Source organism: Felis catus, chromosome A1 (genome assembly GCF_018350175.1).
Source record: "Felis catus isolate Fca126 chromosome A1, F.catus_Fca126_mat1.0, whole genome shotgun sequence".
Lineage (NCBI taxonomy): Eukaryota > Metazoa > Chordata > Mammalia > Carnivora > Felidae > Felis > Felis catus.
In genome coordinates, this window is record NC_058368.1 from 89,699,341 (window position 1) to 89,726,120 (window position 26,780).

The 26,780-nt window shown below is 54.9% G+C and overlaps 1 protein-coding gene across 3 annotated transcripts in view; it reads left to right on the top strand.

The window, feature by feature from the left end:
- FLT4 (fms related receptor tyrosine kinase 4) overlaps positions 1 to 24,884 on the top strand; it is a 44,604-nt gene extending 19,720 nt beyond the window's left edge. The window contains exons 9-30 of one of the 3 annotated variants that reach the window (XM_006927498.5): positions 792 to 946; positions 1,112 to 1,274; positions 2,697 to 2,823; positions 3,891 to 3,999; positions 4,983 to 5,345; positions 5,627 to 5,773; positions 5,876 to 6,007; positions 6,168 to 6,274; positions 6,570 to 6,705; positions 7,158 to 7,262; positions 7,620 to 7,733; positions 7,910 to 7,998; positions 8,132 to 8,279; positions 8,786 to 8,880; positions 9,466 to 9,588; positions 10,706 to 10,817; positions 12,643 to 12,742; positions 13,051 to 13,156; positions 13,666 to 13,811; positions 15,068 to 15,188; positions 16,300 to 16,385; positions 21,891 to 24,884. In XM_006927498.5, the coding sequence (XP_006927560.1) occupies positions 792 to 946; positions 1,112 to 1,274; positions 2,697 to 2,823; positions 3,891 to 3,999; positions 4,983 to 5,345; positions 5,627 to 5,773; positions 5,876 to 6,007; positions 6,168 to 6,274; positions 6,570 to 6,705; positions 7,158 to 7,262; positions 7,620 to 7,733; positions 7,910 to 7,998; positions 8,132 to 8,279; positions 8,786 to 8,880; positions 9,466 to 9,588; positions 10,706 to 10,817; positions 12,643 to 12,742; positions 13,051 to 13,156; positions 13,666 to 13,811; positions 15,068 to 15,188; positions 16,300 to 16,385; positions 21,891 to 22,092 (2,986 nt within the window). In that variant the 3' untranslated portion in view covers positions 22,093 to 24,884. Of the gene's footprint in view, positions 1 to 791; positions 947 to 1,111; positions 1,275 to 2,696; positions 2,824 to 3,890; positions 4,000 to 4,982; positions 5,346 to 5,626; positions 5,774 to 5,875; positions 6,008 to 6,167; positions 6,275 to 6,569; positions 6,706 to 7,157; positions 7,263 to 7,619; positions 7,734 to 7,909; positions 7,999 to 8,131; positions 8,280 to 8,785; positions 8,881 to 9,465; positions 9,589 to 10,705; positions 10,818 to 12,642; positions 12,743 to 13,050; positions 13,157 to 13,665; positions 13,812 to 15,067; positions 15,189 to 16,299; positions 16,386 to 20,355; positions 20,396 to 21,890 lie in introns of those variants that run through there. The other 2 variants (XM_006927499.5, XM_045057091.1) reach the window with 2 other exon arrangements.
- The last annotated feature ends 1,896 nt before the right edge of the window (positions 24,885 to 26,780 follow it).

Here is a 26,780-nt window from a genome sequence, read left to right on the forward strand (position 1 = left end):
GAGGACCATTTCCAGGTAGAGTCTGGGTTGCAGAGGCAGCTGCCAGCAGCACTCCCAGGTCAGGCCTGGGGAGGAACCACATCTATTTGCATATACACTGAACACCAATGTGTATTTCTCTAAGTGTAGGGACATAGCAGTAAAGGGGACAGTGTGAGGAGAAGCAGGCAGGGAGAAGCAGGGCAGAGGGCAGGAGCTGGTTCATAGGACAGTAGGCAAAGTTTTGTCTAATGAGTAAGTATTTGAATGTAGGAGAGAGGGAGCCATACAGGTGTCTAGGGGACCGAGCATCCAAGCAAGGAGAAGGACAGCAAATACAAAGGCCCCAGGTGGGAGTGTGGGGGCAGCAAGAAGACCCAGCATCTGAAAAGCTCCAGGAAGGGCAGAGCCGGGGTCAGAGAGTGAGGCAGAGCCCCCATGCGGTAAGGGTCTGGTCTGTGCTACTGGAGGACTGCACTTCCGGTCCTTCCCAGTACATACCATTGAAGTCTGTGAGAGACAGTGTGGCCTGGAGACCATCCCCATAGCCTCCAGGTCACCTGCTCTCCATGCAGAGTCAGCAGCTGCCCCAGCCTGAAGCCCTGCCACCCTTCCCAGCAGCCTCCTGGTCTGGTCCAGGAGGGGTCTCTCACTCCAGCCTGGCCCGTCAGGACTCTGGCACCAGCCTCTTCCTGCCTCCCCTGACAGTCTACTGCAGTTATCCTGTAGGGGCCTGGCTGTGGCAGGGAAGGGATGCTAGGACAGGGCAGGCGTTGGTCCACGTGAGCCCCTGAACTCCCTTCTCGGGCCAGGTACAAGGACAGAAAGTCAGTGTCCGGGCGCCATAGTCCGCATGCCCTGGTGCTCAAGGAGGTGACGGAGGCCAGTGCAGGCATCTACACCCTCGCCTTGTGGAACTCTGCGGCCGGCCTGCGGCGCAACATCAGCCTGGAGCTGGTGGTGAACGGTACAGGGGCGGGACGGGAGAAGGGACGGTGCAGGGTGGGCTTCCTAGAACAAGACAGGGGACTCTGCTGTCCCTGGGTGGACTCTACAGGAAGGGGCACATCTTGAGTAGAGAATGGTGGGCACGGCAGGGGCCTGCTGACCAGCTGTCTGCTTGTGTCCCCAGTGCCCCCCCACATCCACGAGAAGGAGGCCTCCTCCCCCAGCACCTACTCCCGCCACAGCCGCCAGGCCCTCACCTGCACTGCCTATGGGGTGCCCCCTCCTCTCAGCGTCCAGTGGCACTGGAGGCCATGGACCCCCTGCAAGACCTTCACCCAGCGCAGCCTGTGAGTGTGGCTCCAGCCTGTCCTTCCCTGCTTTCCAGCCCCATCCTCAACCTGGGCTGGGTCCCCCACTCATGGCCCGCACTCCTCCCCAGAGTCCTGCTCTAAACTCAAACCCTACCGCCATTCCCTGACCTTACCTCACCTGAGCAAGGCTCAGAGCCTCCCTAGTATCCATCAGGCTGGGCTGCACATGGGATGGTGCAGCTGCCACCCACCGCCTTGAAATGAAAGCCCCCAAGACACATAACTGCATCATCCAGGAGGACAAAGGGAACTGGGCACCAAGTGGGCAGACGTGAGCTAGTTTTATGAGACTTGTATTGAGCACTGGGTCACACCAATCATGCCCAGTTAACTTTTTCTGAGCAGTGTTCATGATGACCCCTTATAGAGGAAGAAAATGAGGATCAGAGAAGGGCCCTGACTTTCCCAAGGTCACGGCTGTAAGCAGCAGAGCCTGCCCGCCGACTGAGGAGCCATGCGCCCCTACACGGGAGCTGGGTACCAGGAGGACAGACAGACCAAGGAGTTTGCTGAGAGCAGGGACAAACTGGACAAGCAGGGGATGGGAGAAGAGGGTGCCAAGGTAGCCAGCGGTCTGGAAGGCACTAGGGAGCAGTGAAGGGCATGGAGTGGGGGGGCTCACAGGTCACATTTGCCATTGAGCAAGAGATCCTTGTGGGCAGGGTGGAAGGGCACAGGCTGGGGAAGGATGGAGGCTGGGAACCCAAGGAAGTGACAGAGAAGCTGCACCAGGAAAGGGACTATAGCGACAGGACCATCAATGGTGGAGGCTCGGTAGGGGTGGCCTGCTGCATCCAAGGCTCATAAGAGATTCTTCTAGACCACGAGGCCCTTCCAAATTTGCTTCCCTCTGATGCTTCTACCTTTTTGCTCTAGGCCAACTGACAGAACCCTAGGGTCCCACTCTGCTCTGCTGGGGGTAGACAAGAGCCTCCCTTGGGACCCCAGACCCATATCCCAACAAGGGACTAAAGGTGCTGGGGTCACACCCAGCCCAGGAAGGGGCCACAGCTCTGGAAGGAGGAGGGGGCTTCTTAGAACAAAAGTGTTGACTCTGCTGCCCCTGGAAAATCTAGGAATGGGATGCAGGAAGGGACACATCTTGAGTAGGGGGTGGTGGGCACAGCAGGATAGAGGGGGCCATGAGGCCACAGGTATGTGCTGCTCCGCAGGCAGCAGGCCTCGGCCTTTGGGGAAGGCTGTGTCTGGCAGCCTTCACAGGATAGGTTGTTACAGGACCATAAGCATAAAGAGTGGAAGATAGTGTTCCAGAAACAAAGCCCCAATGCCCACACGTGTGAGCAGATGACCCTGAGTATGACAAAGTCTCGACCCCCACCCTCTGTGGGGCCTTCCCTGCCCATATCCTGACCTGACCTGGCCCCCTCTTGCTCCCAGCAGCCGGCGGCAGCAGAGAGACCACATGCCACAGTGCCGTGACTGGAGAGAGGTGACCACACAGGATGCGGTGAACCCCATTGAAAGTCTGGACACCTGGACCGAATTTGTAGAGGGGAAGAATAAGGTATGCGTCAGCCATGCCACTGATAGGGGAGGAGAAGGCAGGCAGAGAGGACCCCTCTCCTGGCCTCCTCCATTTCCCCTAGGCCTGCCGAGCTCTGACAGTTGGTGGTCTTTCTGCAGTGTCTCTGGGCTTCAGCTCCCCCTCTTGCACGTGGATGGGGGGGGGGGACCTCCAGCTGCTTCCTAGACAGAGAAGCTTAGATTCAAGTCAGCCCTTCCAGGCCCTGGGCCCCAGCCACCCACAGGCTCCAGGGCTAGGAGGGTTAGGCCTGGAGTCAGCTAGGTCTCCACCGAAGGCAACTGAGCCTCTGGCCCAGCCTGGGGGCAATGCCTAGAAGAGGCCAGGCGGGGGAAGGGACTGAACAAAGGCACCCACTTCCTACGGTCACTTCCTGTTTTCCTACACACCTCCAGAGCCTCTTCCTGTTCCAGGCCTGGCCAGGAAGTGCCCAGCTTGGAATGGGGGGTGGTGGTGTTTGGATGGTAGGCAGGGCCTATGGCCCTCTCCTCCCCCAGCCTCCAAGCTTCCTATTCCCCAGGCCAGAGTCCTTCAGGCCAGTCCTATTCCAGACCTGGGACCCATTCCCTCCCCTTGCCACCATCCAGGGCCCAGAGAGAGGTGCTGTGAGCAGCCCTGGGGTGAATGTGACACATCGCAAGGGTCCCACACAGTGACCAGCTGCTGGCCTTGCTCCACACCATGAATCCTAGCCCTGGCTTGGACCGCCCCAGTGCTAGACTGGGTCTGTCCCCTCCTCCTCAACATGGCCACAGTCTCAGCCTATCCACACCCAGAGGTCTCTGTAGCCCTGCCTAATGCTGCCCTCTGACCTCAGCCACAGCTGATGCTGTTCATAGCTTCGTCCTTGACTTTTCCAGAGAGCCACTTCTGCTGTGCAAAGGCTTCACCTTCTGCTCCCCACCTGGTCCTGTCTCTGAGCTTGGTCCCCTCCAGCTCCAGGCCTCAGTGATCCCCACTACTCTGCTGGGCACAGCTGCCTCCTTGCAGAAAGGGAGGAAGGTCAGGGTGGGATGAACTTGGGCAGGAAATGCTTGTGTTCTGCTTAGACGGTGAGCAAGCTGGTGATCCAGGATGCCAACGTGTCTGCCATGTACAAGTGCATGGTCTTCAACAAAGTGGGCCAGGACGAGCGGCTCATCTACTTCTACGTGACCAGTGAGTGACTTGCACAGGCCTGGGTGGAGTCAGGAACCAGTGGGCACAGGAGGAAGGAGAGAAGGCCTGGAAGAAGATAAGGAGCCCAAGTTGGGCCCATTGAGTTTCTGATGATGTCAGGCACCCGGGAGAGACATCAGGGGCCCAGTGGGCCCCTGGGTCTGGGTGGGAGGGATAGATTTGGAGGTCATCAGCATATGAACTGGGGTGCTGGTCCACTGGGATGGAGTGGCACCCTTTGCCCCCAACCCTGGAGGCACCTCCCCACTGGTGCTCCTCCCACCCCCTTCCCACACTGCAGCTGGCTCACATGTACATGTTTCCTGGGGGAAAAAGGTCTGTAGTTTCCTCAGATTTTCAGATGTTTTAGTGCCCCAGTTATGCTCAGAAGCCTATTAAAGGACAGTCACTGTGCCCAGGCATGTAGATAAGGGCACCTCGAAGATAGATGGGGCCAGAGAGGACACCCTGCGGGAGGGAGGGGGGAGAGGAGCCCACAGGAGCCTGACAAGGAGTGTGACCAAGGGACAAAAGGAAATCAGGAGCGAGGCATCGCCACAAGCTAATGAAACAATGAGATTGTTTCAAGGAGGGGATAGTGGTGGAGTGTGATCAGCAGCGAGGGAGGATGGGACAGGACGGCACCAAGTGTGCAGACAGGGACCCCACTGATGGTCCGGGCTCCCAGGAGCAGTAGGGACAGCAGCGGGGCTGGGGTTTATCCAATAGAGAGCTAGAAGGATGACAGGCAGGAAATGGTGGGGTTGACTTCAGGGAGCCAGTCCCACTGGTCAGTGTTGGGGAGAAGGGGCATGAAGGGGGCTCTCCCTGGTGGTGCACCCAGCCCAAATACACGTGATGCACCCTCTTGGTCGAGAGCTGAGTCCAAAGAGAGCTGGGAAAGGGAGAGCGAGCCCCGGGACAGGCAGGTAGGTGCGCCAACTCTGGGTGCAGTGTCACAGAGGTTCCTCCTCCCTCCCCAGACATCCCTGACGGCTTCAGCATAGTATCCGAGCCATCCGAAGAACCCCTAGAGGGCCAAGACGTGCGCCTGAGCTGCCGGGCGGACAACTACACCTACGAGCATCTGCGTTGGTACCGCCTCAACCTGTCCACGCTGCACGATGCGCACGGGAACCCGCTGCTGCTCGACTGCAAGAACGTGCACCTCTTCGCCACGCCGCTGGCAGCCAGCCTGGAGGAGGCGGAGCCAGGGGCGCGCCACGCCACACTCAGCCTGACCATCCCCCGCGTGGCACCAGAGCACGAAGGCGACTACGTATGCGAGGTGCAGGACCGTCGCAGCCACGACAAGCACTGCCACAAGAAGTACCTGTCAGTGCAGGGTGAGGCGGGCAGGGCTGCAGGAGAGGGCTGGCGGTGTTTCCCCAAGAGCCTTTCTCCCCTCCCAGAACGCGCCTGAGCCGCCACTGAGGTTCCTCCTCCCCACCCCACCCCCCTGCTGTGGAGGTCCACAGCCCTCCCACTCTGCGCTCAAACCCGATCCTTCCTTGAGCTTCGCACAATCCGTCCCCACTCTCTGCTCCCAGCCCTGCGAGACCCTTTCCCGGAATGCCCTGAGGCTTTCTGCAGCGCCACTTAGCTCGCTCTCGACCCCCACCCTCAGCCCTGGAAGCCCCGCGGCTCACACAGAACTTGACCGATCTCCTGGTGAATGTGAGCGACTCTCTGGAGATGCGGTGCCCCGTGGCAGGGGCTCACGTGCCCAGCATCTTGTGGTACAAAGACGAGAGGCTACTGGAGGAAGAGTCCGGTAAGCGGTGGATCCAGGCGAAGGGCCGGGTGCAGAGAGAGGCTATCCAGGTCAAGGGCCCAGACCCAAAATGAACTCGAACCTCCACCCCACCCCATACAGGAATCTACCTGGCAGACTCCAACCAGAAACTGAGCATACAGCGAGTGCGTGAGGAAGACGCGGGACGCTATCTGTGCAGCGTGTGCAACGCTAAGGGCTGCGTCAATTCCTCCGCCAGCGTGGCCGTGGAAGGTCCAACCTCCCCATTGCACCCTCCCGCCCACCTGCCACCCGCACTTGACGCCTTCTCATAGTCACCTCCCTCAAGTTGTGCCCGCCAGTCAGGGCGCTTCTCTCAGGGTGCATCCCCCTCCCAAAACACACACACAGTAGCCCCTTTCTGCCCACTCAGGCTCCGAAGATAAAGGCAGCATGGAGATCGTGATCCTTGTCGGCACCGGGGTCATCGCTGTCTTCTTCTGGGTCCTCCTCCTCCTCATCTTCTGTAACATGAGGAGGGTGAGCGTTTCTCCCCCAACTGAGCCTCTCCACCGCTCCTTGTGGGGTCTCTCTACACCATGCACCGCGTGTAAGATAAGCAATAAAATCCTCATCCGTCCTGGCTCACCTGGAAGCCTCACCTCCTAGGAAGCCTCTCAGACCCCTCCATGCTGGGCTCTTACACCACCAGAGGTTGTCAGTCTGTCCCCTCCTTGCCTGAGAGTCCCAAAGGAGATCCCATCTGTCCTGGGGAAAGTTTTACCCAAGACCGTGGTGTGGCCAAATCAGTGAGTCGTCCCCACCCCCACCCCAGCCAGCCCATGCAGACATCAAGACAGGCTACCTGTCCATCATCATGGACCCTGGGGAGGTGCCTCTGGAGGAGCAGTGTGAATACCTGTCCTATGATGCCAGCCAATGGGAGTTCCCCCGGGAGCGGCTGCACCTCGGTGAGGCGATCGCCCAGCCTGCCCCACCCACGCTATCCTGCCTGCACAGATGGGCTTCAGCCTCTGAAGTGCTGAAATCCCTCCATTCTCAGGCCAGAAAGTCATGCCTGGCCCCCACCTGGCCCAACCTGCCCATCTGGGCGTGCATCCCAAGAACTTTGGCCAGGGCTCTCAGTTCTCAGGCCCCCCGGGGTCACTTCCTGCAGCTCTGAGCTGGGTGGGCCCATCGCACCTGCTGGGAGAGGATGCAGGGCCTTCCTGTCAGCTTCTCCTCTCCCTCTCTTCCCGCTCCTGGTCTCAGTGCTCTTCCTGTTTGGCAGAGAGGCGCCCTCTCCTCCCCCTCCTGGGCCTTCCTTCCTTCCTGGCCCCTCACAAGGGTTGCCCCTGCTGCCCATCCCTCTTCACCCTCGCCCTCATACAGCTCACCTGGAGCCGGCTCCCTGCCCCCACAGGGAGAGTTCTCGGCCATGGGGCCTTCGGGAAGGTGGTGGAAGCCTCGGCTTTTGGAATCAACAAGGGCAGCAGCTGTGACACTGTGGCAGTGAAAATGCTGAAAGGTGTGGAGTCTGCGGGTCAGGAGGTGGTGGGAACGATGAGGGGCAGCAGCTCTGAGTGGGCTGGCAGAGCTGTGGTGCAGAAGGGGAAACTGAGGTTCAGAGCCAGAGCCTGACCCAGGGTTCTTCATGGAGGCCTGAGGCTTGGATCCGAGTCATGCTTCCCAATCCCACCCGAAACTCCAGCCTCAAAGAGGCGAGCAGGACGAGCTGGGGACTCTACGCCCTCACGCGCGGGAGCTCTAGCTGCACTTTAGCTAAGCCAGTGGTGGGGAAGAGGGACGCTCGCGGACTAGGGGCCGGGTCCGGGGAGGGAGGCGGCAGGCCGGACACCCCACGAAGCCCCCATATCCCCTACAGAGGGCGCCACAGCTAGCGAGCACCGAGCCTTGATGTCGGAGCTCAAGATCCTAATCCACATTGGCAACCACCTCAACGTGGTCAACCTCCTGGGGGCGTGCACCAAGCCCAATGGTGAGGAGCTCGTGCCCCACCCCTCCCCTTCCCCTGAGAGGAGGGGCCTGCTGGGCTTGGTATGGGCGGGGCCGGTCCGGGGCAGGGCAGGAGGACTGAGGAGTGAGGCATTGCTGTAGTGCCCGCCCTCCACCTTGCCGTCGGTCCCCGAGCGCAGCGCTCTCGCCCTGCTCTAGGCCCCCTCATGGTTATCGTGGAGTTCTGCAAGTACGGCAATCTCTCCAACTTCTTGCGTGCCAAGCGGGAGGCCTTCAACCCCTATGCTGTAAGTGGGCGCCCTACCAGTGGCCCGAGCTCTGCCGGGGACCCGAAGGATGCCAAGGTGGGCTAGAGGGTGGGGGAGCGCCACTGCCGCGGGTGGCGGAGCCCCCCCCGAGACCCACTTTGTTCATACCTAGGAGAAGTCCCCTGAGCAGCGAAGGCGCTTCCGTGCCATGGTGGAAGGCGCCAAGGCTGACCGGAGGCCAGGAAGCAGCGACAGAGCCCTCCTCTCCAGGCTCCTGATGGGCAAGGGCGGGGCAGGACGGGCCCCTCCGGTCCAAGAACGTAAGAGCCTGGCTTCCCCTTGCCCAGAGAAGTCTGACTGGCATGATGATACCCATGATCAGGGGACTGTGAGATAAGCTGGCCTCACTTGGGCCCTCCTGAAGGGGCTTACATGGGAGAGTGTGTAATGGGCTTTTCCTTTGGAAAGGAAGACACCACAGGGGCAGTTTCCAGAGGCTTGACATTTGATTCGTGCATCATTGGATGTACAGACATTTGCCTTCCAGACAAGGGTGGGAACAAACAGGAAGAAGTAGCAGGTGCAAAGACCTGTGATGCAACAACATTCACCGCTCTGGGAGTAGCTAGTGGGTGCCACAGAGATAGTGGATGCTGAGGGGCAGGAGAAGGGGCCCACACGCCAGTGAGCTAGTGCCAGGGGCTTCAGGGGCCCAACCAGGAGGGATACAGCCAGGGTTGGTGAACAAATGCTCCCTTTGGGGAGCGGTGGAAGATAAGAGTTGTGGAAGGGGCCCCTCATGAGCCCGCCTCACTCCATTGTGCAGCCCGGGACCTGTGGCTGAGCCCGCTGACCATGGAAGACCTTGTCTGCTACAGCTTCCAGGTGGCCCGAGGGATGGAGTTCCTCGCTTCACGCAAGGTGACTGTCCCAGCAGGCCCCTCAGAAGGGAGAAAGGTGCAGACCTACCAGCACACCAAGACACACACTGTCCTAGCTCACCCCACAGTGATGCTATGGTCAGGGGATGTTTCTCCCACTTTGCAGAGGAGGAAACTGACACCAGAGTGTGAGAGTGATTTCCCAAGATCTCTAGCTATCAGCAGCGGAACTGGATGTGGAATCTGTCCCACTCCACAGCCTCTTCTGCTGCCCCCAAAGTTCCATGAGCCCCTGGAGAGTCTCAGGGGAGCAAGAAATCTATCCCCAAGGGGTACCTGAATGGTTCAGCTGGTTAAGCATCTGACTTCAGCTCAGGTCATGATCTCATGGTTTGTGGGTTTGAGCCCCACATCAGGTTCTGCACTGGCAAGGAGGCTGCTTGGGATTCTTGCTCTCTCCTCTCTCTCTGCCCCGTCCCTCTCTCTCTCTCCCTTCTCTCTCTCTCAAGATAAATAAATAAAATTTGAAAGATTAAAAAAAAAAAGAAAGAACAGGACTCGGGCATGGGTGGGCCCCGGGGACCTGTGCTGACCACCCCCCCCCCACACCTCCTCGTGCCCCTAGTGTATTCACAGAGACCTGGCTGCTCGGAATATCTTGCTGTCAGAAAGTGATGTGGTGAAGATCTGTGACTTCGGCCTGGCCCGCGACATCTACAAAGACCCTGACTACGTGCGCAAGGGCAGTGTGAGTGCAGGCCACAGAGGGAGGGCAGGCAATGGGGGCATGGAGCTCCTATCCAGGAGCCAGGTGGGGGACTCACAGCCATCTACATGGCAGGCCTGAGAGCCTATAGGGACCTTAGAGGCCCCACCAGGGCACATGGGGCAGGGGAGTAGAGACAGGAGCTGAAGAGCAGGGACCGTGGTGTTCCAACTAGAGCTTGTGTTTGGCCCCATGTCCTTGTCCAGTAGGTGGACACTGACTGACTCCACATGCTTGCCCTGCAGAGGTGGACCCTGAATGGTGCAGGGTGGTCACAGAAAAGTTTGTGTGTGCTGGGTGCAGTGTGTGTCTCATTGGTGGCACTCAGAGGCAGCCAGGCAGGCACTAATTTAGGGGTTTGTCCCCCGGAGGAGAAAGGAAGATGCTTGGAGAGGGAGCAGTGGGCGAGATGGGTCTAGGCTGTGATGGGCCACCCTGATAGCATAGCCACCATGCAGAAAGCTTTTGCCCTTCATTCTCACTCACAGGTGAGTAGAGGGGGCTGGAGGGGAGAGTCCAGTGTGCCTTCTGGAAGCCCCCTCTGCAGGCCATGAGGAAAGGGGAGCAGAGGTGCTGAGGTGAAGGCAGAGGTCAGTCAGAAGGAGCTGTGGCCCTCAGGGCTCCCAGGTAGAGGCCACAAGAGGTTAGAGAGACAGATGATGGGGAAGGCACATCAGGAGCTACAAGAGGAGTGGTCAGGGGTGATGCCAGGCATCCAGTGGCTACCCAGTGAGCAGATGAGGAGATGAGGTGGGGATGGTGAGGGGGTGCAGGGTCCCGGTTCCGCTAGAGGCTGGGTCTGGGGTCCAGAGGAGGAGGGGTTCCAAGTGCCCCCTAAGAGTGCTCAGGGGCAGGAAGGGGCCCAGACAGACCTGGGAGAAGAGCAGCAGGGCAAAAGACTTCAAGGAAGACACTGGGCACCTATAGGGTGTGAGAGTCTTCTGAACACAGAAGGGGTGGGAAGGGCCAAAGGCCTTCCTTGGGGTGTGGCTCCAGAGTTCTGGGGAGACTGGGGGTGAGAGAGGGGCTGCCCAAGTGTTTGGCTTTCTCCCTCTCTTCCCTCCCTCCATGGGGACAAGCTTCCTCCCGCCTCCCCCAGGCCCGGCTGCCTCTGAAGTGGATGGCCCCTGAGAGCATCTTTGACAAAGTGTACACCACGCAGAGTGACGTGTGGTCCTTTGGGGTGCTGCTCTGGGAGATCTTCTCCCTGGGTAAGTGCATGGCAGGGTGTGGGGGAGGGGAGAGGCAGGATGGTAGGCTCCAGGTCACACCACCCTAGCCCTTGTGAAGCAGGGGGGTGGGCGGCTCAGGCTTGTGCACCTGGAGCAAGCAGTCACTCTATGGCAAATGGCTTAAGAGCCCTCCACCTCTCCCCTCTGCCTCCAGCATGGGCCACCCTGGCACCAGCTCTCGCGGGTGGAGGGTGGTGTGCTCTGGTCTCTGCGAGCACAGAGCCTGTGTTTACTAGGCAGTCCCCGGGGTTACCGCAGGTCCCAGAGGAGAGGCCTCACAGGTCCCCCCAGATCGTCCCCTCCCTGGATGAGCCCCTTCCTCACCTGTCACTGGGGATGCCGCTCCTGCCTTCAAGGGCTGGGGTGTGTCCTGGAGGAGACTGGGTGCTGACTCAAGGATTGTACCTACTTAGGAGAGTTCCACATGGGTCCCTGGGTGGGCCCCCTGAGACCAAGATGAACCCCCCACACACACACTAGGGTGGAGCTGGGCAGTGAACAAATGGAGAAGTAAAAGAACTAAAGAGCAACTACTATGAATACTATTAACTAAAAATCCAAGGGCCTGGAGAACACAGGAGGACAGACAGGGGCTGTGTGTGAGCTGGAGGGGAGGGCCTGGCTGATGAAGGGGCTGGGGGAGGGCAGGCAGGCCTGGGAAGACAGCAGTCCAGGACTAGGGGACAACCAGGCCCATCATCCCGGAGTGTCGGACGGAGGTGGGCAGGGGATGAGGAAGGGGCGTCAGGAAATGCAGCAAGAGGTAGGAGAGGTGGTCCATGCCCTGCACGAGCTGACCACGGTGAGGACCTGGAATTTAAGTCTCATGGAAGCCATTCAGAGCTTTGAGCGAGGGAGAGAGCAGTCTGGGTTTTGTCTTAAAAGAATCACTCCTGGGGCACCTGCATGTCTCAGTCAGTAAAGCATCTGACTTTGGCTCAGATCATGATCTCACGATCCTTGAGTTCGAGCCTCTGCTACCAGCTCAGAGCCTGCTTCGGATCTTCTGTTGTCCTCTCTCTGCCCCTCCCCCACTCGCATGCAGGCACACATGCGCCTGCATGCTCTCTCTCTCTCTCTCTCTCTCTCTCAAATATAAATGAAAAAAAAAGTTTAAAGGATTGCCCTACTGGGGCTCCTGGGTGGCTCAGTGGGTTGAGCGTCCAACTTCAGCTAAAGTCATGATCTCACAGTTCGTGAGTTCAAGCCCCGTGTAGGGCTCTGTGTTGACAACTTGGAGCCTGGAGCCTGCTTTGGATTCTGTGTCTCCCTCTCCTTTGCCCCTCCCCCACTTGCACTCAGTCTCTCGCTCTCTCTCTCTCTCTCTCAAAAATAAATAAACATTAAAAAAATAAAAAGGATCACCCTGCTGTTGTGTGGCTTGCCCTCAGGGGCAGAGGGAGACCAAGAGGCTCTTTAGGGCCATCTTTTCTGTGGTCAGGAGAGGCGAGGTACTGCAGGCAAAGCCACAGGATTTAGGAAGGGATTGCATTGGATGCCTGGGGAGGGTGTCTCTGAAGAGGGGTCACTGTGCCAAACCTGGCTTAATTGGCTCAGTGTGGCTTCCTGACCCTGGGGATCCCCGCAACCGTGTTTTCATCCATCATTCTTTTTTAACCTAATGAAGAACTATAATAGGAGGACAGGAGTGCTGGCCAGCCCCCACCCCCACCCCAGGCCTGGAAGCAGCAGGATGAGCCCTCTGCCATAAAGGGCCAGGACAAAGCCAATCTGAGGGGGCTGGACTGAGCACCGGCTGCCTGCTCCCCACCCACCCCCTGCCTCACCCTGTTCCTGCCATCAGGGGCCTCCCCCTACCCTGGGGTGCAGATCAATGAGGAGTTCTGTCAGCGGCTAAAAGAGGGCACGCGGATGAGAGCCCCAGAGCTGGCCACTCCTGCCATGTGAGTTTCCCCACTGACTCTGCAGGTGTTGGGGGGTTGGTGGGGTTGGGGGTGTTGCATGCAAAAGGAGCAGAACTGGGGAGGTGGCGCAGGCCTGAGGCTGGGGTAGAGGCCTGCAGATGGAGTTCATTGCTCTACCCCTGATCCACCCACTGGCCCCTGGACAGCTCTCCCCCACCCGCCCCAGGCAGAAAAGACAGGGTAGGCAGTGAAGGTGTGAGGGGCCAAGGTTAGGGGAGCTGGGCAGTCTGCTGGTGGATGGTGCGGGTGCACTCAGACCACAGGCCAGCATCCAGCTTTACCCACAGACGCGGCGTCATGCTGAGCTGCTGGTCAGGAGACCCCAAAGAGAGACCTGCGTTCTCGGAGCTGGTGGAGATCCTGGGGGACCTGCTCCAGGGCAGGGGCCAACAGGTAAGTCTTCTCTGTCCACCCTGTCCTGCTGTAGCAACCTCTGACCCCCAACCCCAGGACCATCGGGCAGATGGTCAGAGCCCGTCTTTTGGCCATGCGGAGCCCTCGACTGGCCTTCAGGGGGTATGCAAGCCCTGCCCCCTGCACCCACATTTCACTTCTGTCTCCCTCCCACAATGTGCCTGGGGGTGCAGAGAGCAAAACCAGCTCAAGCCCACCCTAGTGCTCTGGGGTCCAGAGGCGTGAGCAAGGGCTGTGCCCACAGTACCAACTGTGCCCCAAAGGAGGGGACCCTGGGTTGAGATTGCCCGTGCTGTGTCTTCCTCCTTATAAGTGGGGCACCTGGGAAGGCTGTTGGGAGAATTCGCTAGGCAGGCTCACTTAAACCTCAGAGCACCTTGCTGCACAGAACTTCACCAGTCAGGAGCCCCAGCAGTCTTGAGCGCGAGGGTGGGGGCTGAGGGGACACAGTGATGTCTGACCCTGGTGGGCTCTGCCATTCCCACCAGGAGGAGGAGGACTGCATGGCTCCCTGCAGCTCTCAGAGCTTGGAGGAAGGCAGTTTCTTGCAGGCATCCACCACAGCCCTGCACATCGCCGAGGCCGACACCGAGGACAGCCCGCCAAGCCTGCACCGGCACAGCCTGGCAGCCAGGTCAGCCACACTGCCTCAGGTCCAGGGATCCCCTGGGCAGGGAGAAAGCAGTTCCGACATGGTATATTTTATTCTCGTTAGTCCTCAAGAAAAAGCAAACTACAAGGACTTGAGAGACCAACTCAGAGAGCACAGTGATTTTATTTTTATAATTTTTTTTTAATGTTTGCTTGTTTATTTTGAGAGAGAAAGAGCGAAAAGAGGAGGGGCAGAGGAGAGAGGGAGACAGAATCCCAAGCAGGCTCTGCACCGTCAGCCTGGAACCCAATGTGGGGCTTGATCCCACGACCTGTGAGATCATGACCTGAGCCAAAATCAAGAGTTGGATGCTTAACCAACTGAGCCACCCAGGCGCCCCAAGAACACAGTGATTTTAAAAGACAGTACTGGGGGCTGTGGCTCCCTGGAGGGCCTGGTTAGCTTTGGGGCCCCTCCAAGGCCATATAGACTGCCACTTTGCTTTTCTCTGCACCCCTTCAGTCCTTCTCTCTACCCTCCAGCCTCCTCTGCTTCTGGCACTCATAGCCCCTAAAGGCACTTCCCCTTAGTCTGAAATTTGGGGTCCTGGGAGCAGAGTAGGCCTGTCAGTAATCTGTATTCAGGATTCAGACGGTAGCCTAAGTTCCCAGAGTTCTGGATCAGATGTCTCTTGCCAATGGCTGTTTATACTCCAGGAAGGCTTTTTATGTTTCTCTGAAACCCACCACCCCCTGCGCCCCAGCATAGAGCAGGGTCAGGCCTGGGAGACAGGAACAGCCAGCTGGTGCCCACAAGGCTCCTTCCACCAGTCATCCCCACGCACACACGGACATGCACATGGGCACACATGTGTACACACACCCACACACACAGGCCAGGTGGCAGCTTGCTGCACCAGACTGCTTGCCTTGCACAGAGAGGCCCGTTCTGGGGTGAAGGCCTCTCTACATCTCTCGCCAGCTCCATGCCAACCACCCGCCTCTGCCCCCCGGGGCTGGGCGCTCTGCACTCACATCCTATGCCCTTCCCAGCAGTGGCCTCAGGAGGTTTTCTCCTCCTGCACACACAGGAGAGGAGACACCGCTCAGCATGGGGAGGGGGGCCGCACAGTAGATGGCTGCAGGGGGCACCCGAGGGAGACCCAGCCCAGCACCGCACCCAGGGCCCATACTCTCATCCCAGGACTGGGTCCTCCTGGGGAGACATGGGGCAGATGGAGAGGTGGAGAGAGCTTTCTGGGGCACATTTCTTCAGCACTCCCTGCTTTCTCCCCACAGATACTACAACTGTGTGTCCTTTCCTGGGTGCCTGGCCAGAGGGACTCAGACCCAGGGCTCCTCCAGGATGAAAACATTCGAAGAATTTCCCATGACCCCAACAACCTACAAGGCCTCCGTGGTAAGTGGGGCCAGTGGGCCCGGGCACCCCAGATCAGGGTGGCTGGTCTCTGTCTGCTGGGAGAAGGTTCCGGGAACTCCTGAGGCTGGCAGGGGAAAGTCGCTGAGGAAAGGGTGCCGACTGTCCTTTGAAATGTCAAGTCCTCTATTGCACCTCAGGCATGTTGGGGTCTGTGTGCCTCTGCGATGCCACCATCCCGCAGCCGCTCCCCACTGTGCCCTCATCACTCACACAGGGTCTCCTTCCGCACAGCATAGAAACCCAGTGGAAAGACAGCTTCTCCTCCCAGATGGTTATTATTGGATTAGCCTGAGTCAGGGCTTCCCTTTGGTGGCCCCCCAGCCATGTGGCCAGAGAGAAGGGGATGGTGTCTCCAGAGAAGGAGGCCTGGGAACAGGGCACAGGACATAGCTGTGTCCTCGGATTCAGTCAAGCAGAGTGGACCCACCATGCCACTAAGCCGGAGCCCGCGTGTCCACTTTGTAAAAGCACAAGCTCACCCTCTTAGCCTATTTCCAAGACACATAGCCAGGAACCTTCCCATTCCAGCCTCGCTCCGGATGGGCCTGGTCAGTGAGTGCTCATGTCGCCTGGGGCCAGGTGAAGATGTTGGAGGGGCCTCAGCTCTGAAGAGAGTGCTATTCCCCTCCATGCAATTCAAAACAAAAGTCATGCCCCATCTAAGGGTGACAGAACCCCGCCAAATCTGGGATGTGTCTCCGTGAAGACCATTTTTATCCACTACGAGCTGCCAGATTCTTTCAATGTTCTCCCGGTTTCTCCTTGTGTTTCTGCTCTCCCTGCACCCTGAGCGCTTGCATGGCCACTCTGTAGGACCCCCCGGCATGCAGTATCCCGGCTTTGCCAACTCCTGAGTGCCGGCCAAGCACGGCCCCTCTGGGCTTCAGTTTCTCCCTCCATGGCAGGGACATGTGACCCTCCCCCGCATGCTCCAGTGAGGGGCGGACACCTGTTTTCTGCTCACTTTTCACAGGACAGGTGTTAGGTCTGCAGCAGTGCAGGTCTGTGCCATGCTGTTCTGACTGGGGGGCAGCTGCCTGCAGATGAGCTTCAGGGGGGCCTACAGCCTCGGCTTGTTCTCTGCACACAGGATAACCAAACGGACAGTGGGATGGTGCTAGCCTCCGAGGAGTTTGAGCAGCTGGAGAGCAGGTACAGACAAGAAAGCGGGCTCAGGTAGGGCTTCTGGAACCTCTTTCCCTGCAAAGGGCCAGGAAGGGAAGCTGGGCCTGGGTATGCCCATCACTGTCTTACCTGAAACCTTTCATGGTTGCCTATTGCCTTTTTGTGTGTTCAAAGCAAACTACTCTGCAACTCAAGGCCTTTGGCCACCAGTCCTCCCAAAATAGCCCCCACCCCCATCACCATCCTGGCTCAGCATACCTGGTGCTGGTCCCCTACACCTTCCTTCCATATGACGGATGCTCTTGCTGAATCGAGTATGAGCCACCATGCCCACTGTACATACGCACCCGTAGCCAGGGGACTCCACCACCATCCCAGGACCCCAGTATTTAAGCTCAGTGGCAGCAGGAGACAGACAGATCATGTGACTTGGAGCTGGCTGCTGTCCTATTTTGATAAGAATACCGTTACAGAGAAATCCTTGTGTGCCTGCACAGAAAGTGACCCAGATAGATGACCTCCCTTTGTCCAAGGTGATAGCACCCTACCCACCCCCCCCAAAAAAAAACTTGAATGTTTAATCTTTTAAGAGTATAGATGAAATAGTTACATGTCTACCTATTCATTCTCCTAGTTGACTTGTACATTACTGGGTTTATTTAAGTTCATTTATTTATTTTGAGAGAGACAGAGGCAGTGCAACTAGGGGAGGGACAGAGAGAGAGGGGGAGAGAGAGAGAATCCCAAGCAGGCTCCACGATACCAGCCCAGAGCCTGAGTCAGGGATCCAATTCATGAAATCAAGAGATTATGACCTGAACTGAAACCAAGAGTCAGATGCTTAACCAACTGAGCCACCCAGGTGCCCTGTACATAGCTGTTTAAATGACAGGACTTGGGGGTGCCTACCTGGCTCAGTTGGTGGAGCGTGCAACTCTTTTTTTTTTTTTTTTAATTTGCATCCAAGTTAGTGAGCATACAGTGCAACAGTGATTTCAGGAGTAGATTCCTTAATGCCCCTTACTCATTCAGCCCATCCCCCCTCCCACAACCCCTCCAGTAACCCTCTGGTTGTTCTCCATATTTAAAAGTCTCTTATGTTTTGTCCCCCTCCTTGTTTTTATATTATTTTTGCTTCCCTTCCCCTGTGTTCATCAGTTTCGTATCTTCAAGTCCTCACATGAGTGAGGTCATATGATATTTGTCTTTCTCTGACTAATTTCACTTAGCATAACACCCTCCAATCCATGTAGTTGCAAATGGCAAGATTTCATTCTTTTTGATTGCCAAGTAATACTCCATTGTATATGTATACCACATCTTTATCCATTCATCCATCGATGAACATTTTGGCTTTTTCCATACTTCGGCTATTGTTGATAGTGCTGCTAGAAACATTGGGGTGCATGTGCCCCTTCGAAACAGCATACCCTTTGGATAAATACCTAGTAGTGCTATTGCTGAGTCGTAGGGTAGTTCTATTTTTAGTTTTTTGAGGAACCTCCATACTGTTTTCCATAGTGGCTGCACCAGTTTGCATTCCCACTAGCAGTGCAAAAGAGATCCTGTCTCTCCACATCCTCGCCAACATCTGTTGTTGCCTAAGTTGTTAATGTTAGCCATTCTGACAAGTGTAAGGTGGTATCTCATTGTGGTTTTGATTTGTATTTCCCTGATGATGAGTGATGTGGAGCCTTTTTTCATGTGTCTTCTTTGGAGAAGTGTCTGTTCATGTCTTTTGCCCATCTCTTCACTGGATTATTTGTTTTTTGGGTGTTGAGTTTGATAAGTTCTTTATAGATTTTGGATACTAACCCTTTATCTGATATGTCGTTGCAAATATCTTCTCCCATTCCATTGGTTGCCTTTTCATTTTGCTGATTGTTTCCTTCGCTGTGCAAAAGCTTTTTATTTTAATGAGGTCCCAATAGTTCATTTTTTGGAGCATGCAACTCTTGATCTTGGGGTTGCAAGTTCAAACCCCACATTGAAATGAACGAATGAACAAATGAATGAATGGATGAATAGATGACAGGAACTACAATACTGTAAGACATTGCCCTTTTCCACTTTCTTCAGACCACTCACTTCTACCTTTGATGTCTGTGTCTGTCTCAGGAGTCCCTTTTTAGGTCATCTGACACAATTTTCCAGAACAAACCATGGCTTCTGTCTCTGCTGTTTTTTAATCACTAAATGAGGTTGTCACTGAATATTTTACACTAAACCACAAGTACTTATTTGTATCACGTTAGGGTAGTTGATGCTATTGTTCACCTTTCTGGTAGGTGTATTTATGACATCTACAACTCAACCAACTATTAGATATTTTCCCAGCAGCCTGCAAAGGGTGTGTTTGCAGCACTCTGAATGCTGGTGGTTGTGGGATCACACACCCAGCCATGACTACTTGCATCTATACCATGCATCTTGGCCTCTTTTTTTGTTTTTCTTGATTCCATCATGTGATCTCTATTGGTAACCTAGTTTCGGAAAATTAATGCTAATTGCATTGCTGTAAATAGTTTTTGGCTAATGTCTCTTTACCAAACAGTATTTTCTATCTCAAAAAAAGATAATTCAGTAAGAGGGTGAGTCATAGGGTGATTGTTAAATTCTAATCTCCACATATCTTCATAAAAACATCACCCAAAATAAGGCCACTCAGAGCCCATACCTGTGATGTAACCAAGAGAAACAGACTCAAGTTTACCTGTGAGTAGGGAACTCAGCACTAGGGCCAGCAGAGCCAAACCTGAGTCTTGGTGGAGGGAGAGTAAATAGGGACTGTCCCGTGAGAGAGGAGTGTGATAAGGTCCTCCAAACAAACTGGGAAGATAATGGAGGAGCCAGAGGTCTGGTGGAGGAGAGCAGGGCTCCAGGCAAGTCTGAAGCGCCAGGAGCAGCCGTCTTGGGAAGGAGCTGCTTGTGAAAGGGAGTGTTTCGTAGTGAAGGAGGAAGAAAGTTGCAGAAGATAAGAGTCCTCCAGAAGCAAGAATCCAGAAGACAGATACACACCCAAGGAAACCATTTATTACAGAACTGCACCTCACAATAGAAGTGACAGCACTATTCTTCTCACGGGGTTCCCTGGGAAGCACAGCATGACCAGCCACCGAGAGGTACAGCAGGTCACCTGGTGGGTGCATTCACTTGGTACATGGAACATTCTCCAAACAGGTGCAAAGATAGAATGCACCTTGAAGGGCTCTGTGCAGGGAGAAGGAGGGAGCTTATCTGTCTGGTCCTTTCCTGTCTCCTGTGAACCACCAATCACACTTACCACATAGGGTCCTCACTTCCAGGTCACTCACCCGGCCCTTAGAGGGGCCACTTAGGATGACAGATCCACCCCCTGAAGTGTGGCATTTCATCCAAGTGTGTAGGCAAGAGGAAGATATGGAAGCCCTGGGCTTGTGGTAGGTCAGCATGGCTGTGTGGCAGCAACCACAAGGGGGCCCAGGACTCCCAGCAAAGTGACTGGTTGGTTCCGGGTGACAATACAATGCAGGACAAGAATGGAGCCTTTGCAGAGGATGCAGTTGAAGGAATTCAGTGTGACACCACAGACACAGGTCTAGTGCAGCACTCCTAAATTAAGCAACATCAGAAGCCACCCATATCCCAAGCCCCTTCCATAGGATAACCAGATACTTCTAGCTGAGGAAATCCCAGCATGAATAATCATGAACAGAAAAAAATAATCACTATCCATACAGAATTATTATAAGAATAAAACAATTAGAATGTAGATGTAAATACTCAAAACAAAACAAACAAAAAAAAAAAGAAGCAAGGAAAAGCTGATACATACTCCAGTGTATTCAATACATAATTAAACAAAGGAGCCACACCAGGAATCAGAAACTCACTCAGATGGAAATGGGTAGTGTGACAGTATTAAATGGTGGTTGACTACATTTCAGGAAAGAAATTGAAATAAAAGAGAAATCCTCTCAAAAATGAAGACTGGAGAGGGGGTGCCCAAGGATCAGTAGATATGATCAATTCTTCCTTGCAGAGAAAGACGCCGAAGATGGACATGAAAAGACAAAAGAAAATAAAACCAAAACAAAGAGGTAAAAAAGATGAGAAAGAAAGTTGGTGGTGTAGTAGTTGAGTAGAAAAGATCCAATCTATGTAAAATTGGAGTCTCCGAGGAAGCCTATGCTGACAGTAAAACAGACCTAGTATTTTAAACTTGGAATTCAAGGGGCGCCTGCGTGGCTCAGTCGGTTAAGCGTCCAACTTCGGCTCAGGTCATGATCTCGAGGTCCGTGAGTTCGAGCCCCGCGTCGGGCTTTGTGCTGACAGCTCAGAGCCTGGAACCTGTTTCAGATTCTGTGTCTCCCTCTCGCTCTGACTCTCCCCTGCTCATGCTCTGTGTCTCTCTGTCTCAAAAATAAACGTTAAAAAATATTTAACAAAATAAACTTGGAATTCAAGATAACCCTCTTAGAAAAGAATAACTAAATCTACATCTCCAAAGATGGACTAGGAAAACTGACCCAGAACAGTAGGCTTGGATGCAAAGCTTAGTTGAACTGTTAGACTTTCAAGGTAAACATTCTGGAAATTCAGGCAAAAAGGCTGAGTCATTTATTTATTTATTTTTAATATTTATTTATTTTTCGGAGAATGCAAGCCGGGAGGGGCAGAGAGAGGAGGACAGAGGATCTGTGCTGACAGCAGCGAGCCCGATGTGGGGCTCAAACTCATGAACCTTGAGATCATGAAGTCAGCCAATTGACTGAGCCACCCAGGTGCCCCAGGCAGAGTCATTTATGAAGGAAAAAAAAGGCTGGCGTCAGGCTTAGCACCATGCAAAGCAAAATTAAAATCAGAAGCAATGAAGCAACATTTGCAAACTCTCAAAGAAAGTGAGAGCTTAATGGGGAGTGTCATCTGACCATCAGTGAGGATGCAGGGGTTGGGGCTGGCACCTTCAAGGCCTCCCAGGCCAGGGAGAGAGGAGCTTGGCGTTCATCCTGAGAGTGACAAAACGCCATTGGAGGGTCTGTCAGGAGAAGGACATTCTCCAGCTGGAAGGATTCCTGAAGACAAGGCCCTAGGGAGGCAGGGTTGGGAGAGGAGAGGTGTGCCAGGTTAGTGCAGAACATCTGAGGTGGCCACTGACTCTGGAGCAGGACAGGGCATGCAGAGAGGGGCATGGATGCATTCTGCAGTTAAAACGTACAGGCGTCTGGGTGGAATGGATGTGAGGGGCTCAGGAAAGGATGTCACCCAGGGGCTTGAGCCACTGAGTCAGCATTGGTGCGTTCACAGAGATGGGCAGGTCTGGGAGAGAAATAGGTCTGGAGGCATGGAGCAGGCATTCTCCATCATCCCACACCCAGGCTTGGGACAGAGAAAGCTCCAGTGTTTGCCAACACTCACATCAGCCTGCTTTGCTGTGTGCGTCAAGCCTGTGTTCCTGATGGCTCTGGACTTGCTTGATGCTCTGGTCATGTCTCTGGTGATTCCAACCAGACCCCCTACTAGGGTCCTGTCCCTCTTGTCTTCTTGTCTTACTGACCATCACCTTCCCTGTCTCAGCAGCTGTAAAGGATCTGGCCGGAATGTGGACGCGACCAGGGCGCACCCTGACACCCAAGGGCGGCGGCGGAGGCCGGACCGCGGGGCGCGGGGAGGCCAGGTGTTCTACAACAGCGAGTATGGGGAGCTGGTGGGTCCACACGATGTGGGGGACTGCCCACCGTCTGCCCGTGCACCCTTCTTTGCAGACGACTGTTACTGAGGGCGGCCCCCAGGCAAGGCCCCAAGACCCTGGGCTCTGACCCTTGGCACGGGTGGAGGGACATGTCTGGATGGCGAGCAGAGGGTAGGGGGCCCAGGCTGGGAACTCCTCTCCTTCAGCTTGGGCCAGGAGGCATTTCCTCGTCCCTGGTTAGGAAGAATAAAACCCAGGCTCCAAGGCTCCCCAAACTCCATCACCACGCCTGCCCTAGGCCACCCTTTGGATCTCCCGGGGCCTTCTTCCCTTCAGACTCAGATTCCATGTAGCTCAACACCCATGGGGCCAGCCCTGATTGCCCTGCCCACCATGCTGGGTGGTGGCATGGTCCCCAATTTCTGACAAGGACTCCGTAGGTCTGAGAGTCACAGGAACAGAGGTGGAGCCAGACTTGTACTGTGGTCTCCCAGGTCCCGCCCCACCGTCCCCTGCACCTAGTCCCATGAGAATGGCTTTCTTGCCTCTCCAAGGCTGAAGACAGAGCTTTGTACTTCCATCTCAAACAACAAATGAGGAATTGGGGGGGTGGGGTGTCCTCTCCTGAGCTGGCTGAACAGCTCGCCCTTCCAGGGACAGGGGTCTCTGCAGCACCAAGTGTCAGGGTCACAGGGTACCTTCCCCTGGGTGTTGAGAACTACCCAACAGAACTTTTTTGTTAGAACTTCAGACTATTTGCGCTGCTGTGAAGAATTTACTTTTCAAATCTTTAGTCCCAGGGGAGCCCAGGGAAGGTCTTTCTGAATCTAGACGACTCTTGTCTCTGACCCCTAGTCAGGTGCCACACCAACATAGCACAGGCCACCATGGCCACCTTTTGCTGGAGGAGGGCTCCAGCCCCACCTGCCTGGCGCAAAAGTGGAAGAACCAGGTGATAGTCCAGAGCTGTCCAGCTTGAGAAATGCCTGGTTCTTCCCTCTGGGTCCTCCATCTGCCACCCAAGGCACCTTCCAAGCTGTGAACGGCCTTATGAGAAGCCAACACCATGGGACCCACTGAGGAAGGTCTTTGGTGCTGGCCCAAAGGACCCAGCAGCATTGTGCTATGCCGGGAGGCTATCAACAGACTTTCTTGTGGCCCCGGGGACAATCCTGTGTTCTTCCCCTGGTGTGTGCCCAATGTCGGTGCTCAGGCAGGTCAAGCCTTCACAGGGAAGTGACCAGGACCCTCTGGAGGCTGGAGCTGCTCTGCCCGGGCCCCCGCTCCCCATTCCAGCACCCACTGCCCAGTCACCCCTACCTCCGGCAGGAGAGAGACCCTTCTCCAATTAGCACCATGGAGATTGACATCCCACCCCCACCCCACGAGACGCTTGCAGGACAGGCGGCCGTGCAGCGAGCAGGGGCTTGCCCGGCAGAACACCTCCCCCACTGCCCATTGTGTATTGTTCTTTTAAAATATATCGAATGCACGTATGACTGTAATCCTCACTGTCCCCAACGGCCCTCATCCTAAGCTGTCACCTGACTGGGAGATGTAAGTCCCAGGTTTACCTGGTGGAAGTCCAGAGGCCATTCTCAGAGGGGCAAGGCTCACGATGCAGGTGCAGGGGCAGCCCCCCAGTGGGGCAAGGCTCACGATGCAGGTGCAGGGGCAGCCCCCCAGTACCCTCCCTACGTGCATATCACCTGATTATGTCACCTCTCCTCCTGTCACATAACTGTACACGCAAAACTGGGAAGACAACCTACCATGCCCTTATAGACCATGTGTCCTGAAAAGATCTAAAGTATTTAACAAAAGATAATAATAAATTTGATGCCAGTCTTTGAGTTACAATGAATTGGTTCTCAGCTAAGTCCCAGCTGTCTATGAAGATGTGACTCCAGCCTTCTTCTCATGGAGTCATTAGCCCCATGAGACCACAGGACAGGCTACCCAGAGGAACAGGCACCAGAGGCAGCTGTGCCCCGTCCCCTCCCCAGCTGTGCAGTTCCCCAAAGCCACCAGCAGAGGGCGCTTGGGAACCACCAGGAAGCCTGGCTGCTCTCCCCAATCCAGGAAGCACCCAGCCTGGCGTCCTATAAACACGTGGTAATATCTGCTTTATGGGTAAAGTGACACAACTCTCTGTCCCCGACTACTACAGCCAAACGCTGCTTCAGGCCGACCCAGGCTGCCACAAGTCCCCTAGTTTCACTGGGCCTAGCAGGTGCCTTTGACCACCCCCATCACACACAGTGGGGCAGGCCCAGAGGGGTGCAGTGCACACTTAGGTCACCTCCCTGATGTAAGTGTGTATCTGGACTCCGAGATCAAGAAGGTCTGAGCTGAGACTCCAGCTTCAATCACCCCCAGATAGATGTGCTCCAACCAGGGATGTGTGGCAGGGCCCTCCACAGCCCTCCCCTGCCATGTTTGTGTGATTTCCCTTCCCGGGTGAGCAGCTGGCATAGAGGTATCTGTGGATTGAGGTGTAACCCTGGCCATATGAATGTGGCCCAGCAGTAGCCTCAGGGGTTCGGGAGGGAGAGCAAGCAATGACCCCTAAACCTGGTTTTGGGCTAGGGCCAGGTATGTGGGGGACAGGCAGGGGACACCTCACCCAGGGGAGCAGATAGGAAGGAGCCCAGCAAAGGTGAGGAGGCTATCCTGTGGCCAGGTCCTATGCCTGCTTGTCCAGGCCTCTCCCATGCTGGGGAGACTTCTGGTTCCCTAATCCCCTCCTCGGGCTGTGATGCCCACTGTCCTGGCCTCATTTTCAACTCTGGTGGGAAGATCCCCTCCCCACAAAGGCAGTTGGTAATGATGGGCTTGTTGTGGTTTTTGCTTCTATAATAAATCTAATCTGAATGTGACTACAGAAGAGACCCACACTGTCCCCTTCCCCGTTGGGTTTGGACATTTTAACTTTATAATGTCATTGGTTGTGTTACGGAACCAGGCTGGAACGCTGGCAGAAAAACCAAGCGACACTCGGAGATCTTGGATCGGAGATTTATTTAACACCGGCAGGCTCAGAGGAGACCGTTTCTCCGAAGATCTGAGCTCCGAATGAAGGGGGGAAGGGTAATTTATATTTGTCAACTTCCATATCTGTGTCAGGTTTTCACCCGCGTGGCAAACAGGGCAAGAAGAACCCGGAAGAGGGGTCTCTAAGTTAGAGACCAGAGCTTGTTTTAGTCCCATTGGCCATCTTATGGTGTAAAACTTTATTCATTTTCCCCAACATTCCCCCCTTTGATGCTTTTTTAAAAATCTTTATTAGACATCACTTTTTAGCTCTAGGAGTTGGTACCCTCAGAGGGCTAAGATACGTGCTGCAGTTTGACAAGCAACAGTGTTTTCAATAAAACGTACCAGGGTAGTTAGTATAGAGGGACCGATGGTCACAAGTAAAATTATGGAAAGCAGGGGCCCTGCCAGGGCAGGGAGCCAGGATGCCCAGTGTGTGAGATCCCATCCTCTCCATTGACGGATACTTTCCCGTTGTCTACGTTGAATTCTTTCCTTGAGGTCCTTAACCTTAGTCCTGACTATTCCTGATTGTTTTACAAAATAGCAACATTCCTCCCCCAGAAAGATACAAGTCCCTCCTTTTTCTGAAGTGAGGAGGTAGAGAGCTGGCCTACTTTGGAAGGACACTGCTGCCAAGGAGTTTATTTGGCTTTGTCAGGTTCCCAGGGAGTCTGCCATCCAGTCCATGTCCAGTTTGTTGATGGCAGTCAACATGATGGCATGTCAGTCTCTATTAGCCTGACAGCAATAAGCAAGATCAGGGCGATGACACCAGTAAGGGGCAAGGGCTGGCAGAGTTGCATCTGAACCCCTGGGCTTGGTCCACACGTTGATTCCTCAAGCTTCTGCCGTGAGCAGGCCAGCCAGCTTCCAGGGTGTGGCTGGAGCAAGGCTGGAGATCTCAGGGGCAGTGTCTTTTTGAGGGTCAGTTTAAGCGGGTTGACTGGGTCTGGATCAACTTTACCAGGTTGAGGGTTCATCTTAGTTGGCCTTCTCAGCTCTGGAGCGATGGACCCATGGGGTGATACCTGAAACTAAATCCTCTATTTGGTTGTATATCTGTAAAGTCTACCTCCAAGTCTTCAAAAGGGGCGGGTTTCTGGTAACTGTCAGATCAGATTTAGGGAAGATATGGTTTGCATATTTAGAGATCCATCCTGTTTTCCAGTTGTTTAAATAATCTTATGCCCATGGAGTCTTATTATTATCCCCATAGAATAACAAGCACAAAGATTGTCTATACATGAAATACTGTGACAATTTTTCTGGAGTTTACCTCAAGTTATCTAGTTTAGGCAAACAACAAACATTTAAAGACAATCAGAATAGAATTTAACATCCATAACGGTGCACTGTTGAAATATAGTTTTTCTCTCTAAAACCCCCCTTTCCAGAGATAGCCACATTGAGACCAATGCATTTGTAGAACAAATCCAGTCTTAACAAATCTGGCCTAATTATTTACATAAGCTCAGCAAGAATAGCGATTAATCATGAGGATCTTTTAAAGTTTGCTTTGCTGGAACCTTTTATAAGGAATCTCCGGGTTGAACTTTTAGTAGCCTCTCCAGGCCAGAAGCCAAGCTAAATACTTGCCATCAGACAGGCCTGCAATACCTGCAGAATTGGGCGAATTCCTCTTCATGAGGTCCCCAAGATATCCTGAGGTTCCTGCACCTGCCAGGAAGTGACCTTCTATACTCACCTGGTAAGGCTGCTGGGAACTCTGTAAGCAA